The sequence below is a fragment of the Aethalodelphis obliquidens genome, unplaced genomic scaffold, assembly GCF_003676395.1.
Source record: "Aethalodelphis obliquidens isolate GAN/ISIS:26980383/991018 unplaced genomic scaffold, ASM367639v1 scaffold27, whole genome shotgun sequence".
NCBI lineage: Eukaryota > Metazoa > Chordata > Mammalia > Artiodactyla > Delphinidae > Aethalodelphis > Aethalodelphis obliquidens.
Window position 1 is genome coordinate 15,408,413 of NW_020837971.1, and position 17,935 is coordinate 15,426,347.

The window sequence follows — 17,935 nt, forward strand, 5'->3', positions numbered from 1 at the left end:
CTCACGGATCTTGACCTTGAATGTCTTGTAAATTCATTCTCTCTTCCCAGCCTCCACTGCTGGTACTTTCGCTCAGACCCCTTACCTTGAATTATTTTCTTGGCTTCCCTAGTTTCTAGTTAACACTTCACTATACACTCTCAGACCTACCTTTTAACACATTTACCTTACTTAAAAAATTCTCATAGGCGCCCATTTTTACCCTGAGAAATAAAGCACAAACTCCTTAGCGTGTCATACCTACCTACAGATCCTCACTGTGCCTTCCCAAGCTCTACCAGTTGGGCACTGGTGAAGCCCAGTCCTTGTTCTGAGGAAGCTTAGACTGGTGGATCTGACTCAAAATGTTACTTCCTGTTGTTATCATTGTTTATCCTTCCTTTCTTTCCACCCTGGAATGGGTTATCATTGAGTTCTGAAATGTATTCACTTCTGATATTCCCCCCCCCCAAAAATGAGTAATGAAAATCTGAGTTCTCAGTTTAGTGTATAATAGTGAGCTATAGATGTTTGTGAAATGAGTGAAGAGCTCCGAAAACTGTAACAACGATGTAATCCAGGAAGAATTTCGGGTAAGCCAACAAAAGAAAGTAGATGGTGCCCTTTGAACCTCATCAGTCTCAAGTCTCTGCATGTAACTGTGACCCCTGGTGTCAGAGAAACATTATTTCATGCTTTGGAGAGCCCTCAGTAACTTAGAGTTGAGGTACAATCACAGTTTTTACCATGAAGTTGTGGTAAAGCATGCATACTAGAGCCCCTGCACGTGTGGAATTTAGGGCCACTGTGACAGTGTTCATTCGTAGTGTGTTCACTAGGACCCCGCACCTTGACGGCTGAGTCTCAGAGTTCTGTGTCCTGCGTGGCTCTGCAGGAAGAACAGTTCCCGGAAACCTCGTTTCATCTTCTGACTCTCTGAGTAGTTATAAGGGTTCCCCTCCCAGTCATTCAGAGATGAAGCCAGTGCATGTTTCCTCAGACCCTTGTGATCTGCTGCCTTGCTGTCAGTTTCAGTGGTGTGCAGTATCAGAATGGCAGAAGAGTTTTCTTCAGCGTGCAGTAGTGCACGGCTTGGCAACCTACTGCTGGCTGCCTGTTTTTGTAAAGCTCGCCAGCTATATAGAATGATTTTTACATTTTTAAATGATTGAAAAAAGTCAAAAGAAAAGTCATATTTAATGACATGGAAACTATGTGAAATTCACATTTTGTTGTTTGTGTTGGTAAAGTGTTTTGTTTTTTTTTTTTAACCCAGCCACCCCCATTCATTTACCTGTTGTCTCCAGCTGCTTTTACTCTACAACAGCAGACTTGAACAGTAGTGATCAGACCGTCTGGCCAGCAAAACCAAAAATATTTGCTATCTGGCCCTTTACAGAAAAGTTTGCCCACTCCCAGTATAGTGTATGAAATGGGGAAAAGAAAAGGGTAGACTTGCAGCCATGAGGAATGCTTCCTCGAAAACAAAGGTGGTGTCAAGAGTAGTGATTGGAGTGGGAGGAGAGCCGTGGGACCTACTGTGGTGACCCAAGAAATGGGTGCCTGGCCACAGACATCAGATAAGTTTAGGTCTCTCCCCTGTGTTTGCCTCTGGCCCCTGAATTAAGCAATGGTTCTTCTGTAACAAGGGTTCCCAGAGTTTACAGGTCAGTGATGTGTGGGATCCTTTTCTCTGTTGAGTGTCTGGTATTTGGAAATATACCTTCAAGCCAGATAGGTAAGAAGTAGTATTTTACTACTACGCGGTACTGTTGCCTTGAATGTTAGGTATGGTAGCAGTAGATATCTGTGTGTTTCATGTGGGAGTACTCTGAGGGTAGTTCAACCCAGCCATTTCTAATTTAATAGCAAGACGCTTGTTGTCAATTATGTTGGTCAGTTTTTTACAAAATAGGCTTTCTCTTTTTCTCTTCTTTTGAAACTTCAGAAATATAGGTATAAAAAAATCAAACTAGTGATGATTTTTTTCTCTTCCTTAAGGGAATCCAAAGATAATTAGGAACCTTTTAAAACTCAGTGGAGATGTTATTAGCCTAATGATTTTGTGGCGTAAAATAAAAAGAGGTGTTAATCTGTGATGCATAGTTTATTGTTTAATCTCTCTAGTAATATGGAAAAGTCTTTCGCATTTCTGTTGAACATAGAGAACTTTGTTCTGAATTAGGGAGCTATTAGGTAGATTGCCACTAATTGAACATCTGTAGGGCTGTGCCTAAGGATTTTTTCATGTAACATTTTTATTGCTGATGGTATAACAGAAATACAGAAGGCATGAAAATCATGGTTAACAGTAGCTAAGAAGGAAGAATTAGTCCTCAAAATTAGTCAGTAGTCTAGAATGCCGGGCCCAAACCTAGAAAGTAGAATTTAACAGAGCAAATTAAAGGCTTGCATTGAAATTTTTTAAATATATTTTTAAACCATAGTATGAGGACACTGGCTTGAAAAAAATCCAAGAGGAAAAAGATCTAGGTCATTTATTTTATTTATGAAATATGGAAAACCTGTCAAGTGTTTTTAAAGGCATATTAAGTTGTATTGTGCCAACATCAGCAAAATAATAATCATGTAACACTTTGATGAGATTATACTTGGCACAGTTGCTTCAGATTCAGTTGGCACATTTTTCCAGCAGTTCTATGAGTCATGACAGTGAGGCGATCCCAGAACCCTAAGGGGATGAGGAATGATTAGCTGTGTCCAGTACCTGATAGACTGTCATGGGGGCTCTTCAGTACTGCTCAGCAAAAGACCAGGACTACAGCCCTTCACTTGAAGCCAGGTTTAGGCTTGTAATGAAAGCCTTGTTAAGAATAGTATGCACCCAGGAGTGGAAAAGACTACCTCACAGTTTGAAAGAAGACATGGCTTTGGCATTTGGCATTAGGTTAAAAAAAAAAAACTATATGATTTTTGAGTTGCCTTCCAACTTGAGTATTGGATATTTATGGGTGACGATTATTACAACTTAATGATTTGTTTGATTACTAATAGTTTTTTGAGTACTTACTATGTGGCAAGTACCATGCTAAGCAATTGACATGTATTATAATTCTTTAATTCTTACAACAGCACTGTAAAGTAGATTCCGTTTGTGTCCTCTTTTATAGATTAGGAAAATGAGATTTTTCTTAAATAAGAGGTTAAATAAATTGCCCAAGGTTATGCGTTGAGTGAGTGGGCAGAGCCGTTTTGGGGATTCAAGCCCACATCTGTCTAATTCCAGACCTTATCCCTTAATCAATACGCTATACGTGTCCCCATGTGACTTATTAGTGTAATAGCATGGTAGTGGAGCGTATCAAAGTAATGTTTGTTGTATCTGTCTTTATAGGAAAACTAGACATTTCCAGCTGATGCAGTGGTTGAAATGATGTCATATACATGAGATCCCTAACTTTCATAACTTTGGAAGGTGATAGTGTCCTCTTAGAGTCACTTAGTGACAGTGAAATTCATTATTTTAGAATTCTCATAACCGGTTTCTCTTAAAAAAGTCAAATGGCTTTTTTTAAGATTTAAATCATTTTTATGTATAAATGTGTGAAAAATTAAGTTATATAACGCTGCAAAAAAATATTGGCTTTAATATTTGGTTCTGTATTTAGAAGAATGAATCTTGCAAATTTACACATTACATTTTATTTGATTAGAGAGGTGTTTCCCAAGTTATATTGCTACTTTTATGATTGCATATGACCTAAATTTGAATATCCACTGATGACTGTTGGGAAATTTTATTAAAATTTATCATCTCTGAAAAGTCAATTTTAACCGTGAATGTGTTTTGTTGAATTCTAGGGGGAAGTTTGCAGTGGTGAGGAAATGTATAAAGAAAGATTCTGGAAAAGAATTTGCAGCAAAGTTCATGAGAAAAAGAAGAAAAGGCCAAGATTGTCGGACAGAAATAATTCATGAAATTGCTGTTCTTGAACTAGCACAGGACGATCCTTGGGTCATTAATTTACACGCAGTCTACGAGACGCCATCGGAAATGATCCTAGTTCTGGAGTAGTAAGTGTCGTCTCCCTTACTGAGTTCGTTCCATAGTCCACACTCCTTTATCGGTGCCACTCATCTGTGATAACGTGGCAGGCCCTGGTTCTTTAGAAATCTGAAGATTTTCCAGAACTTTCTTGTGTACTGTTCTTACTCATTTGACATATCCCAAATTTGCAAGGATGCATGTATGTTATGTTTCTCGTTTTCACTCTTCAATGAAATTCCTTTGAAAATAAGTTCTCTTATGTTCTTATTAGAGGCTTTCTTAAGAAGGTAAGTGTCACCAAGATAATATTAAAATAGAAAGCATTTTATAATCCCTTACATGTCCATATCGTCGAAGTTATTAATCCTTCTTTCAGAAATGATTGTTTTGATTCATACCATGTTTCCAATTTGGGTAACTAAGTAAGGACAGCAGAGAAAACAGCTTTGGAAGATGAAGGACAGTTTTTTCTTCTTAAGAAATCCTGTTTTCTTCTCTGCTTCTCCTGCCAAAGGAAAAGATTGATAGATTTGAGTACATTAAAAAGCATTATTAGTACATAATATGAACACAAAATGAAAAGACTCAGGGAAAAAATAGTTCTAATATCTGTTCACCCAAACTGATTAATATTTCTTTAATATATAACTAGATCTTACCAATATACACAGAAACATGAACCTCCCAGAGTAAAAAAAAAAAAAAAGGACAAAGAAAGGATATAAAGAGAAATTCCGCACGGAAACCTGTGTAAATGGCTTATACATACGTGAAAAATATTGATTTTTACAGTTTTTATAATGTAAATTTAAAAATAAGTTGCCAATTTCTCTCTATGTAAGATCGTCAGATATCATGAAGAAAAGTGATACTCATGACTTGGATCATCTCATTTATACTACAGGTGGGAGTATTACCTGGTGTAACTCTTCTGGAGAACAGTGTGGAGTATGTATCAAAAGCCCTAAAAATATATATACTCTTTAACCCAGCAATTTCACATACATAAATTTTTTCACAAGGAGATAATCAGGCCATTGTGCAAAGATGTATTATAAAAATGTTTAGTGCAGCAGTATCTACATAACAAAAAAAGAAATAATCTAAATGTTTAATGGTAAGAGGTTGGTGAAATAAGTGATCATGTCATGAGATGGATTGCTCTGCAGTCATTTTAAAAGATATGGTAGATAAAAATGTACTACATAGAAAGATGTTTTAAAATATTAAGTTAAAAAGAAAGAAACGTTACAAAATAACGTGTCTATTATTACCTTGTTTTTATTTAAAAGTTTATAGAGGGAGAAATCTGAACGGCTAAAATAGTGTGTTCCTCTTGCTAATATAATTCAAGAGCATTGTGTTTATATATTTTAATTCGTAATTTCACTTGTAGGAATCCCTTCAAAGAAAAAATAAAATGTGAACAATGGAAAGCATGAAAGTGTTTTCCATTGTGTATTTTTAATTGTAATAGAAATATCCACAAATGATCAAATGCTTAAGAAATGTAGTCGCTGTGGATTATATCTCCGTGCAGTTGTTTTCCAGTTGTAAAAAGAAAGGTTGGTTGAGAGGATTTTGGTTTTCGGTTTGTCCTGGAGGCTTAAGTTAGGATTGGAAATTGATCCGGAAGAGACCCTCCAGCCATCATCTCCTCATTCCTCTCCCGTCCTCGCAAACCTGCTCTTCAGCCTCTGCGCAGGTCTTCAGCCTTCCGTCTGCTCCTGCCTTTTCTTCCGTTACATTCCCTTCCCTTCTGTGGTCCTTACTGCAGCTAGTCCCTCACCAGCGCCTCACGTTACTTCCTTCTTTCTGTTGCTCTCCCTCTGCAACTCCTTCTGCCCGTTTGAAACATGGGATGCAGGCTGTGTGTCCCTCCTGCCCGTTGTTGGGAGTACTTGCATAGTCTTCAGTCTGCTTATTACGAGGGTGAGAGTTGCATCCTCAGCTGGGCTCTTGGTGTAGCTGGGTAATTCTTTACCTAATCTCTCAGCCCCTTCTTTTACCATCCCCGGCAGGTGGGCAGGAGCTAATCAAAACCTTGACCACACTTACCGTGTCACCCACTTTCCACCCGTTAGACACCGAGGCTTCTCTTCCTTTATGGAGGAAATAAAGGCCATCAGACACACGCCTCAGCATCCCTCTCTAACTGCTCTCACCTGCTTGCCTTCTGTTCCGAGGAAGAGATCCCACTCCTTAACTCGAAGGCTAAAACTTTGACGTATGTTCTTTAATCCTCTTTTCTAGGACTTGAGTTTTACGTTTTAGTCACTTACCTAACCTCTCTCTCAGAGTCCCTCTCCTCTAGTGATTCTTTTCCCTCCATCTTCCAGGATTCCAGTCACTTCTCTCCTAAAATTCCTGCTCCTCAGCTTTGACTCTTTCTGAACTAATGTCCTGCCCTTCTCTTTGCTTTACTGCTGTGGTCTTTAAAGGAGTCGTCTGAATGTACAGCTTTCCTCACCTTCCAGGCAGTTCTGTTCTACTTCATTGATCCATCCATCTGCTGGTGTGCCGATACTCCATCACTTTTCAGTCTAATGCCATCTGCTCTCCTAAAACTTTCATGAGGTCATCAGCCCTGTGTGCCAAAATCGATCTCCTCATTTTAGTGTTCATTCTACTTCTTACTCTCTTTCAACACTTGATATTATACCTTCCTCTCTTGAAATTATGTTCTTCCTTGGCTTTCATGGCCCTCTTTTATTTTTTAAATCGTAGAGCCTTTTCCCCTTCATCTACTATATAAATATAAGTGCTCCCCGCAGCTCATTAGTGTTACTCTGGTCATACGTTTATATTCTGCACGTTTACGCTGGATGATAACAATGCATTTTTGTGGCTTCAGCTATTTTCTACGTGCTGGTTATTGCTGGTTATTTCCAAATCTTTATCTCCAGCGTCAGACCTTTCCCTCAGCTCCAGCTGCTCTACTGCATATCCCTGAATCCACCTGCACATCATGACCGATGCACGATCAGTATGTTTTCACCCCTGCATTAATGCCCATGTTTCTTTGCTCCCCACTTCCAGTGGTATCCCTGTTTATTTCATCACTCACGTAGAAACCTTGGGTCTATCCTTGATTGCTTTGTCTCATTTAATGCTCGTGTGTCATGAATTACCAAGTCTTCCACTTGAACCTCTCCCCTGCTGGTCCTTTTTTCATTGTGTTTGCTGTTTCTCCTCTGTGTTGGGTCCTCTCTCTCGCATGGACTCTCACAGTAGCTGCTTAGCTGATCACTCTGGCTTCAATTCTAGGGCATCCCTCAGGCTCCTGTTGGATAGGTGACCTACACATAGATGTGGCAATATTATTCCCTTGCTTAGAAATCTTTGGTAGCTTCTGTTGCTTCCATGATCATGTTTCTAGAACTACAAAACAGTATGATTTGGCCCAAACTTTTTGTGTTCTACTTTTTGTTTGAAGAGGAAGTCTTAGAATTAGACTTTGCACATTGAGAGATCAGAATTCTCGGCCATGTCAACAGATTGTTGTTATGGAAGCTGGCAGGTTCATGATTACTGTATTACTCATTCCACCTGCCATGTGCTCTGGATACTAAGGTGCTGGTAATACGAAAGTGAAAATAGCATAACCCCTTTGTTCCAAGTGCTATAGTTTAGTGAAAGAGATAGAAATGATGGCAACAACCTTGGTGTTTTACTAGAATTCTTGTTAATTGCTGTGGGAACATAGATGAGGTGTTAGTAGTCATAGCTAAGAATTTACTGTGTGCCAGGCACTGTGCTGCGTCTTCTCTGGCAGCTTTGTATACATCATTTATATGCTTTATATAGATTATTTGTGCATTTTAGTTTTAAATTTTCTCCAGCTTTACAAGACGTGATTGACATAGAACATGCTGTAAGTTTGAGGTCTGCAACGTCTTGGTACACTTATATCTTGCAAAATGATTACCACCAGGGCATTAGCTAACACCTGCATCACGTCACATAATTACCATTTCTTTTTTGTGGTGAGAACATTTAAGATCTACTCTCTTAGCAACTTTAAAGTATATAACACAGTATTATTAACTGTAATAATCATAGTTACATTAGATCCCCAGAACTTACCTTATAACTAGAAGCTTATGCTCTGACCAACAGCTCCTTTTTCCCCACCCCTAGTCCCTGGTAACCACATTCTAATCTCTATTTCCATTTGAGTTTGCCTTTTGTAGATTCCACCTATAAGTGATATCACACAGTATTTGTCCTTTTCTGTGTGACTTATTTCACTTAGCATGATGCCCTCAAGTCCTATCCACATTTTTGCAAATGGAAGGATGTCATTCTTTCTTGTGGCTGAACAATATTACATTATACATATATATATATATACACCACATCTTCTTTACCCATTCATGTTTTGACAGACACTCAGATTGTTTCCATATGTTAGCTATTGTGAAGAAGCCTGCAGTGAACATGGGAGTGTAGATATCTCTTCGAGATCCTGCTTTCATTTCTTTTGGATACATACCCAGAAGTGGAATTGCTGGATCATATGGTAGTTCTATTTTTAATTTTTTGAGGAACCTCCCCACTGTTTTCCAGAGTGGCTGCACCAATTTACATTCCCTTCAACAGTGCACAAGGGTTCCCTTTCTTCCACATCCTTGCCAACACTTTCTGTCTCTTGCCTTTTTGTTGATAGCCATCCTAACAGGTGTGAGGTGATGATAGCTCATTGTGGTTTTGATTTGCATTTCCCCAATGATTAGTGATGTTGAGGACCTCTTCATGTGTCTGTTGGCCATCTGTATGTCTTCTTTGTGAACATGTCTATGTAGTTCCTCTGCCCATTTTTTTAATTGGAGTATTTGGTCTTTTGCTATTCAGTTGTATGAGTTCTTTATATACTTTGGATACTAACCCCTTATCAGATATATGAGTTGCAAATATTTTCTCCCATTCCGTAGTTGCCTTTTTATTTTGTGATGATTTCCTCAGCTGTGCAAAAGCTTTTTAATTTGATGTAGTCCCAGTTGTTTATTTTTGCTTTTGTTATCAAATCCAAAAAATCATTGCCAGGACTGATGTCAAGGAACTTACCCTCTATGTTTTCTTCTAGGAGTTTTATGGTTTCAGGTCTTACATTCAAGTCTTTGATCCATTTTGAGTTGACTTTCATGTATGTGTAGGTAGGGGTCCAGTTTTCTTCATTTGCATGTGAATATCGAGTTTTCCAAATACCATTTATTGAAGAGACTGTTCTTCCCCTGTTGTATACTCTTCATACTTCTCTTTATACTTTGTTATAAGTTAAATAATGATATATGCATGATTTTATTTCTGGGCTTTCTGTTCTGTTCCACTGATCTATATGTCTGTTTCTATGCCAATACCATACTGTTTTGATACTATAGCTTTGTAATATATTTTGAAACTGGGCTGATGCCTCCAGATTTGTTCTTCCTCAAGATTGCTTTGGGTATTTGGGGTCTTTTGTGGTTCCATACAAATTTTAGGATTGTTTTTTCTCTGTGAAAAATGCCATTGGAATTTTGATAGGAATTGCATTGAATCTGTAGATCACTTTGGGTAGTATGGATATTTAATAATATTAATTCTTCCAGGCCATGAGCATAAATAAATCTTCAGTTTTTTTCACCAGTGTCTTAGTTTTCCATGTATAATAGATATATTATTTCTTGGTTAAAAATATTCCTAAGAATTCTGTTCTTTTTGATGTTTTTGAAAATGGGATTGTTTTGTTAATTTCTCTTTCTGATAGTTCATTGTTAGTGTATAGAAGAAACACACTGATTTTGGTATATTGATTTTGTATCCTGCAACTGAAATTGTTTTTTGGGGGGTTTTTTTGGGTTTTTTTTTTTTTGCGGTACACGGGCCTCTCACTGTTGTGGCCTCTCCCGTTGCGGAGCACAGGCTCCGGACACGCAGGCTCAGCGGCCGTGGTTCATGGGCCCAGCCGCTCCGCGGCATGTGGGATCTTCCCGGACCAGGGCACGAACCCGCGTCCCCTGCATCGGCAGGCAGACTCTCAACCACTGCACCACCAAGGAAGCTCTGAAATTGTTTTATTTACAAATTTTAGAACAAGATTTTATATGTGAGAAAAAAAATTTCAGAATAATAATCAACCTAAGATCACGCAGATCCAAGTAGCAGAGCCAAGATTTAGCCCAGGAGTGTGTGATTCCAAAGCTTTTAGCCGTGCACTGTGCACCTTTACTCCACCAGAGAGGCAAGGGAGTGCTTCTGAAGGAGATATTCAGCGTTATACACCAGCCATCATTGCCTTACTTGGGATTTTCCAGGTTGTTTGGACTGCGTCCCATGCTTTTCTGTCTGACTTCTGTTCTACCTCATCTCCTGCTGGTACTTCTCCAACCTCCCCCTGCATTCTAGGCACACTTTTTTTTCTCTCTCAGTGCTTAAAGATATCATTGCATTGTCATCTGCCTTGCATTGTTTATGACAAGAAGTCTGTGTTGATTCTTGATACCCCTCCCTGTATGTGTGCCTTTTTAAAGATTTTTCTCTTTCACACTGGTTTTTAGCAACTTGAATATAAAGTGCCTTGATTTCCTTTGTTTATCCTGCTTGGGGTTTATTGAGCTACGTGGATCTTCTAGTTTTTATCAGATTTGGCGATTTTTCGGCAATTATTTAAAAAGATATTTTTCTGCCCCCACCTCTCTCTTCTCGTTTCCTCAATACAGTGTGTGAAACTGGTTGATGCTGTCGCTCAGGTCCCTAGGGTCCTATATATTCTCCGCCCCACACCCCCGTACTTTAGATAGATGGCTTCCATTTCCATCTTCAGATTTGCTGATTCTTCCATAGTGTCTGATCTGCTGTAAAGCCTGGCCAGTGAAATCTTCACTATAAACATTGTATTTTTCCTTCTCTAGCAATTCCATGTGGTTCTTTTCATACCTCCCATCTCTCTCCTCGTTGTGTTCATACTTTACTTTAAATCCTTCAGTGTATTTATGATACCTGTTTTAAAGTCTTTACCTGCCAGTTCCATCACGTCTGGGTCTGTTTTTATTTTCCTGTTAGTTGTGAGTTGTAAGTGGTGGCGTTGTCAGATGTCTAGTATTTTTTGGAAGGGTGCCATATATTTAGAATGGCACAGTGCTGGGTGGATTTTATGATCTTCCACTAAAAGAATGGTGATGTTTGTTTTGGCAGGCAGTTAAATTACTTGTGGATCAGACTTACTGGGCAGGTCTAGGGCTACTTAGCCTTTAATAAGGCTAAAATATGGCATTCTGGGGGGTCTGCTGAATGCCCCAGGTGCTTGGCATGGTTTTTCTCCTCAAACTGAGTAAAATTCAGATAGCTTATTCTGTCCTTGGTGAATGCTAGGGCTTGTTCAGCTTATGATTTCCTAGTAGTTCTTTGCCTGACCTCAGTTTTATCCAGTGAATGTGCATATAAGCACCTTGTCTAAGACTCTGGGATACAACTAAGCAGAAGTCTGCAGGTCTCTCTCTGTGTAGAACCCTCGTCCCTGGTCCTCTGCCTGTACGAAGTCCAGCTGCCTTAGCCTTGTAAAACTCCCCTCCTACCTCCTCCATTTAGCAAGGCTGCTGTTCTGCTTGGGATCCTCCCCAGCCCTGTACCACGTGCCGTAAATTACCTCCAAGTAGAAAGACAGAGCATAGGGCTCAGCTTGCTTGTGCCTCCACCTCAGGGATAATGGTCCTAACGGCCTGTCGTTCTTATGTCTGAAAACAGTTGGTTCATATACTTGGCTCATTTTCTCGTTGTTTATGGGTAGATGGCAAGTTCCGTACCATTTGGGTGAAAGGGGAAGTAGCCGCTCATCCTTCTGTGAGTGTACCAGTTATTTGTCACACCAACAGGCCCTTATACATATGTCCACTCTGCCTGGGATGCACTCCTGCCATTCCATCTAGTGGATTCCTGTTCATTCCTGGAGGCTCAGAATAAGTGTCATCTTTCTAAGATTTTTTTTCTCTTTCCTTCCAATTAATTGCTCATTTGCTAAGTTATCAAATCACTTGATATATAACTTCACACGCATGTGTATTTATGCATACACATTCCTAAAATTATCTTTCGTCTTTCTCTTCCCAGCTAAAACTTATAATTTATCTTCCTTGGCCTAGCACATAGCACAGGGCCTCTAACGTATTTGATTGATATTTGTTGAATTTGAATAGTGAGGGAGTAGAGATCCAAACTGGGCCTCTACATGGGATAGAAACGGAAATGCTCGTTTAGGTAGAAAAAGGAGTGTTTGGTGCCTAAGTTTGGAAGCTGTGATCCAGCTAAGGTGCAAGCAGCCAGGGAAAGTCGTTACCCTTAGCTTCTGAGCATCATTTATAGGCTCTGAGTAATGTTGACAGAGAGGTACTTACAGCTTTCTGAGGACCACTGACTAGAAAATTGAAATTCACCGTTCTTAATATTTTGTGTAAAAATCGTTTTGGTGGAAAATTTTTGGAAAAGCCCTTGAGTTAATTGTTTTGTAAAGCCCTTGAGTTAATTGTTTTGTAAAAGATATTTGGGTAAAAAGTTAAATGAATTCTTTTCTTTGTAATTTTAAAGTTGTGGAAAATAAGCGCTGCTGGAGTAAAGTGCACTGTAATAAAGCTGTGGAAGTCTTGCCGTAGTGAAAGGGAGACAGAGCAAAACTGTGCTGCTCGAGCACACACAGCGGTGTGAAGCACCTTCCTTCCCACACAGACTTCTGTGTGAAGGAAGGTGCTTTGTGCGAAGTAGTTGGTAATATTCTTGTGTTTTCTGTTACCATACTTGACAGATGCTTTTAACATCTCAAGTTGTTCCTTAGTAAAATTTTACTTGGTTCCATTAGTTAATATGACAGTTAAATGGGTCAGGCTTAAATGTAAGTAGGATGAGATGATATGGTGGTCGTACGTTGTACTGAGAGGGTATGTTAAGTCTTACTGATGGCTCAAGGCTGGCTTTTACAGTTTTTTTTATTACAATAGGCTGCATTTGAAGTACATCCTTGAAAATTTTTAGAAAACTAGTTCTGCGCTTCACATTTTGTGCTTATGTGAACTGCTTACATTCTTGGGAAAGCAGAGAGGAAAACCCTTTTGTTAAAGCGAGAATGGGTAAACCTCATAGTGGAAGGACTAATGAGAAATTGTTCTTAAACTTTAGGTGAAGAAATCCTTGTATTTATGTAAATTGACCGCTGTTGAATTTTATTGTGGGTGGTAGTGTTGAGCTGAGAGGCCCAGAGGACGGTAAATTGAGACTGGCGAACTTTTGCAACCAAAATGCATTTGTCTGTCTCAGCTGAGGAAAACAGGCAGTTGTGAGTGTAGCCTTCATGTGCAGGGGACGCCGTGGACCGCACATCGCATCCTGGTGCATCTCTAGCTGCTGCTGCGGCCGAGTGCACTCAGCGCGTGCTAACTGCCTGCTCAGCGTACAGCACTGCCGGGCTGTCACTAACTTACTGCTCGGTTCTGTTGTCAGTGCTCACCCTTTCCTTCCTCATGAGTTACGCATCACTTCAGCTTTGCCGGAATATGTGCTGGCCATTTTACAGTAAATTACATAAAAATTGTTTTGATGCTTTCATGTATGGTTTTCTCATACTGTAATTAAAATATAATTGTCAGTTGTATAGGTTTAACCAGATGAAAATTTGAATCAGCCAGCGAGTTATTTTCTTTCACTCTCACCACCTACAGCTTTTCAGCTAAACTTAAATAGGTTCTTAGCTGACTTTGGTGAAAATTTTTGTTTCCTTTTATAGACAGAATTTGGAAAGTAGATTGCCCTAACAAAAAAAAAGGAAGGAAAGAAGGCTGGAAGGAAAGAACTAAATTATCTTATGAAAAGGAAACGAACGAGTAGCTTTTGTTTGACAGTAGCATGGCTGTTTGCAGATGCGTATTTCACATTAATTTTTATAACAACTTCATGGAAGCAATCCAGTCTTTTTTAAAAAAAAAAAACACATAAAGGAAAATTTGAGATAGGACATGAGCTGTCATTTATGGTAAGAACAAATTGTTAAAATATGGAATTTCTGCTGAAGGGAAAGAAAAATTGTAAATGATTTGTTTCTTTTATTGGCAAAATTATTCAGAGGAAAAAAAAAAACTGAGGTGCTTTGGCCAGAGGGTGGAAGAAAGTTTAAGTCCGTACCGCTCTTTTGGTGAGCCTAGGTCATATCTACTGAAATTTCAAAAGCACATTCCTTTCACACCAGCAGTTTCATCCCAGTATCTACGTTGAAGACTACTTACTGACACAGGCACTGACAGGAACCTTCACACACCTTCGCATCACAGCATTGTTTATAATCATGAATAATGAAAAAAAAAAACCTAAATGTCCTTCAAAGGGGAATGGCTAAATAAACTATGGTTTTTCTATTCACAAGTTTGCAGGAATTAAAAATTCTGAGGTAGGACTTCTCTGGTGGCGCAGTGGTTAAGAATCCACCTGCCAATGCAGGGGACATGGGTTGGATCCCTGGTCTGGGAAGATCCCACATGCCCCAGAGCAACTAAGCCCACTAGCCACAACTACTGAATCCATGCGCTGCAACTACTAAAGCCCGCGCCTTCTAGGGCCCCACGTGCTGCAACTACTGAGCCCACGTGCTGCAACTACTGAAGCCCATGTGCCTAGAGCCCGTGCTCCGTGACAAGAGAAGCCACCACAACGAAGAATAGCCCCTGCTCGCCTCAACTAGAGAAAGCCCGCCTGCAGCAATGAAGATCCAAGTCAGCCAAAAAATTTAAAAAATAAAAGATAAAAATTATGAGATAGATATAAAACCATCATGGAAAAGACTCTTAAGGCATGTTTAAGTAATTAAAAAAAGTAATAGAACAGTATCAGTTAGAATGTTGCCATTTATGTGTCTTTAAAAATCCAGAAAACTAATATTTTTGTATGCATTTAAATATATTTTAAAAATCTGGAAGGTTGGAGTACACCTGAGTGATAACAGAGCTTACTTCTAAATGTAGCTCTGGACTGGGGGAAGGGTCTTCAATGGAGGGCATTTGCTTTATTTGCATTTTTTACAAAAACAATGTTTTTATGTATTCTGTAACTAAAAATTCTTGAGAATTCTTTTACTTGAAAGTGTGTTAATATATTTTACTACTAAGGTTTAGTTCTTGAAGTTCTGAAGCTGATGTTTTTATTTAGCTTTGGAAATGCTTATCTGAGCTTAAATTTTTACTTAAAAACATTGGATTTCAGCAATGGAAAAAAATGGAAGAAAGTTTACACACATTCACATTATAGTCTATGTAAATAAAGATACCTACTGTGTCTAAATATTAAGAACACAAAGGCTATTTTTAATGAGTCCTCTTCCTTTCTATTGAAAATGTGCTTCTCATCTTCTCTAGTGCTGCTGGGGGTGAAATCTTTGACCAGTGTGTTGCAGACAGAGAAGAAGCCTTTAAGGAAAAAGATGTTCAGAGACTCATGCGGCAGATTTTAGAAGGTGTTCGCTTTTTACACGCTCATGACGTAGTTCATCTTGATTTGAAGGTAAGAGCTGAATTACTTTACAGTTTTGAGGTTGCTGGAGAATGACACTCTAGATGCGAGATATCTCACAGTGGTTTCCTCCAGTATTTGTCAGGTTTGTGTGTTTTATTAGGTAACAAGGATATAAGAATTGAGTCATAACTTGTATCCTCTAGCCAGTTTTATCAGGGAGAGAATGCACATGTGCATACATAGAATGATAAATAATAATACATTGCCCCGGAAATGGAGCTTCGAGGGTATATTGCTGGAGTAGGTGAAGGCTTCCTGGTGGAGACAGGGCTTGAGCTATACCTTTCCAAAAAGTTAGGATTTAGATAGGTAGAGAAGAATAGGAGAAAGTTAACTCAAAAGAGTTAGGAATACTTGTGATGTGTTTGGACAAAAATAAATGGAAAAGTTCCTCTGGAATTGAAAGATGACGTAGGAGATATTGAAAGTTGAGAAAAGGCCAGATTCCTGGGGTTCACATGTCACGGAGTGATAGGTGATTTTTGAGCAGAAATATTTGAAAAGCAGTGTTGTGGAAAATTAGGCAGGCAGCAATAAATAAAATAAATTAGGGAATGAAAGCAATCAGAGGCAGGTAGATTTTTAACTTGAAATTGTCAAAGAAGGAAGGGGAGGAAGGAGGAGAGAAAATACAAAGGGTGGTATCAGTCACCGTCCTTTCAAGTGACGCGGACGCCAGCTGAAAGCAGGGTAATCGAAAGAGGAACTTTCATTGGCTGAAACGTCCAGGGTAACTCTGGCTGCAGTTACACCACTATTCATTCATCCAGATATTGCCGGCACTTGGTTTTTCTTCAGTTCTCAGCTCTCCCTCCTCCAAATGGCAATAAAATGGTGGTGAGTTAGATGCAACCGTTTTTTACCCTCACAACTGCCCTGAGACTCAGCAGGAAAGAGCTGCTCTCAGGTCACTGGCTCATTCAGAAGTCCTGAGACCCACTCAAACCAGCTTAGATCAACCGAGAAAGAATTGGTGCACTGGTCCAGGGTGCAGGGCTTTGACGGCCAGGCCAGTGCCATCGGTGTCACATGCACCCACCTAGAGGGGTCAAGCCCTGCTCCCAGCCCAGCGTTGATGTGGACTGAGAGTGGGGAAGGGATGGGTTCTCAGACCAGTTCCGTTTCTCAAAGACTAGAGAATGGGCGCTCAGGGGACAAACAGTAAATGTCCGCCGCAGGTATTCAGAGCATTTTCCTTCAGGCAGCTGAGGAGAAAAGCGTCTAAGACCCCTGGTGGTTTTCCCATGGTTGCTTCCCTGTCAAGTCCAGGTGGGGCTTTGTGGAAGTGAGACAGTCCCCTAGCACAGAACACACCCCAGGGACTCCGGCGCCATACCAGCCTTGTCAGCCAGAGGAGAGGGGGTGAGGAAGGAGGGTAACCTGACAGGGCCGAACCCCCGGACCCCAAACCACTTTCCTCTCCTGAACTTCTGCGGCCTCGTCTCACTCACCTGCCCATCCACCCTGACCCCTGCTGTCGTATGCTTCCAGCAGAAAGGAGATGCTTTCGGCAGTGGCTCTCCAGCTTTGACCCAGGTCAGTGTCACCTGAAAGGCTTGTTAAAACAAATTGCTGGGCCCCAGCAAGTTTCACATTCAGGGCAGGGCCAGGTGATGCCAGTCCTGAGGTTGCAGGTGCCACTCAGCTGCTGCTGGATGGTACACTCTGTGACACCTTATACACACCGTACTGTACACGTACCGTGCTGTACACGTACCGTACTGTACACGTACCGTGCTGTACACATAGCGTGCTGTATACATGGCAGCGTTTAATCTCTTTTGCACGAAGGAACGCTCTCAAGGAGGAGTGTGCAGTGTATATAACCAGGAAGTGACTCCATAAGTAAACTTGATCGAATTCCATTTGAAATAAGGTGGAAAGGTAATAGGTCATCCTTCAAATGCTAGTTTCCTACAGAAAATACAGGGGAAAGGAAATTATTTGGAAACCTTCTTGTTCTTTTGTGCAAGATGCCAATATTTCATTTTGTTAACAGTTCTTTTTCCTCCGGGACACTGATTTCTTAGTGTAGTGTCTAAAGTGGGCGGTTACAGCACGGCGCCATTTTTCGAAGGCAGGTGTGGACATGTGTGCACCCACGAGTAGTGCAGTGGCCTTAGACATCACCTAGGTGAAACCCTCAGAGCATGCGCAAGGGAGCTGGGGCTTTGTTTTGTCCCTTTAGTGCATCGTATGCATTAGAAATTCAAAGATCCTGGGTGCGGGACACAGCCACTGTGCTTCGCTCGGGAACACTTGCCAGGAAGAGATGGTCTCTGCAGTCCAGACTTCAGTGGACTCAGACTTTAAGAAGCCTCAGTTAGGGCTCCCCTGGTGGCGCAGTGGTTGAGAGTCCGTCTGCCGATGCATAGGACACGGGTTCGTGCCCCGGTCTGGGAAGATCCCACATGCCGCGGA

General features: G+C 40.3%; 1 protein-coding gene across 2 annotated transcripts in view; it reads left to right on the forward strand.

The window, feature by feature from the left end:
• The window catches only part of STK17A (serine/threonine kinase 17a), a 50,728-nt gene that overhangs the window by 6,385 nt on the left and 26,408 nt on the right, over positions 1-17,935 (forward strand). For both annotated transcript variants that reach the window (XR_003436585.1, XM_027123989.1), the window contains exons 2-3: positions 3,802-4,014; positions 15,358-15,502. Coding sequence is in view for 1 of the 2 variants with exons in the window: in XM_027123989.1 (XP_026979790.1) it covers positions 3,802-4,014; positions 15,358-15,502 (358 nt within the window). In the remaining variant the exon portion in view is untranslated. The remainder of the gene's footprint in view (positions 1-3,801; positions 4,015-15,357; positions 15,503-17,935) is intronic.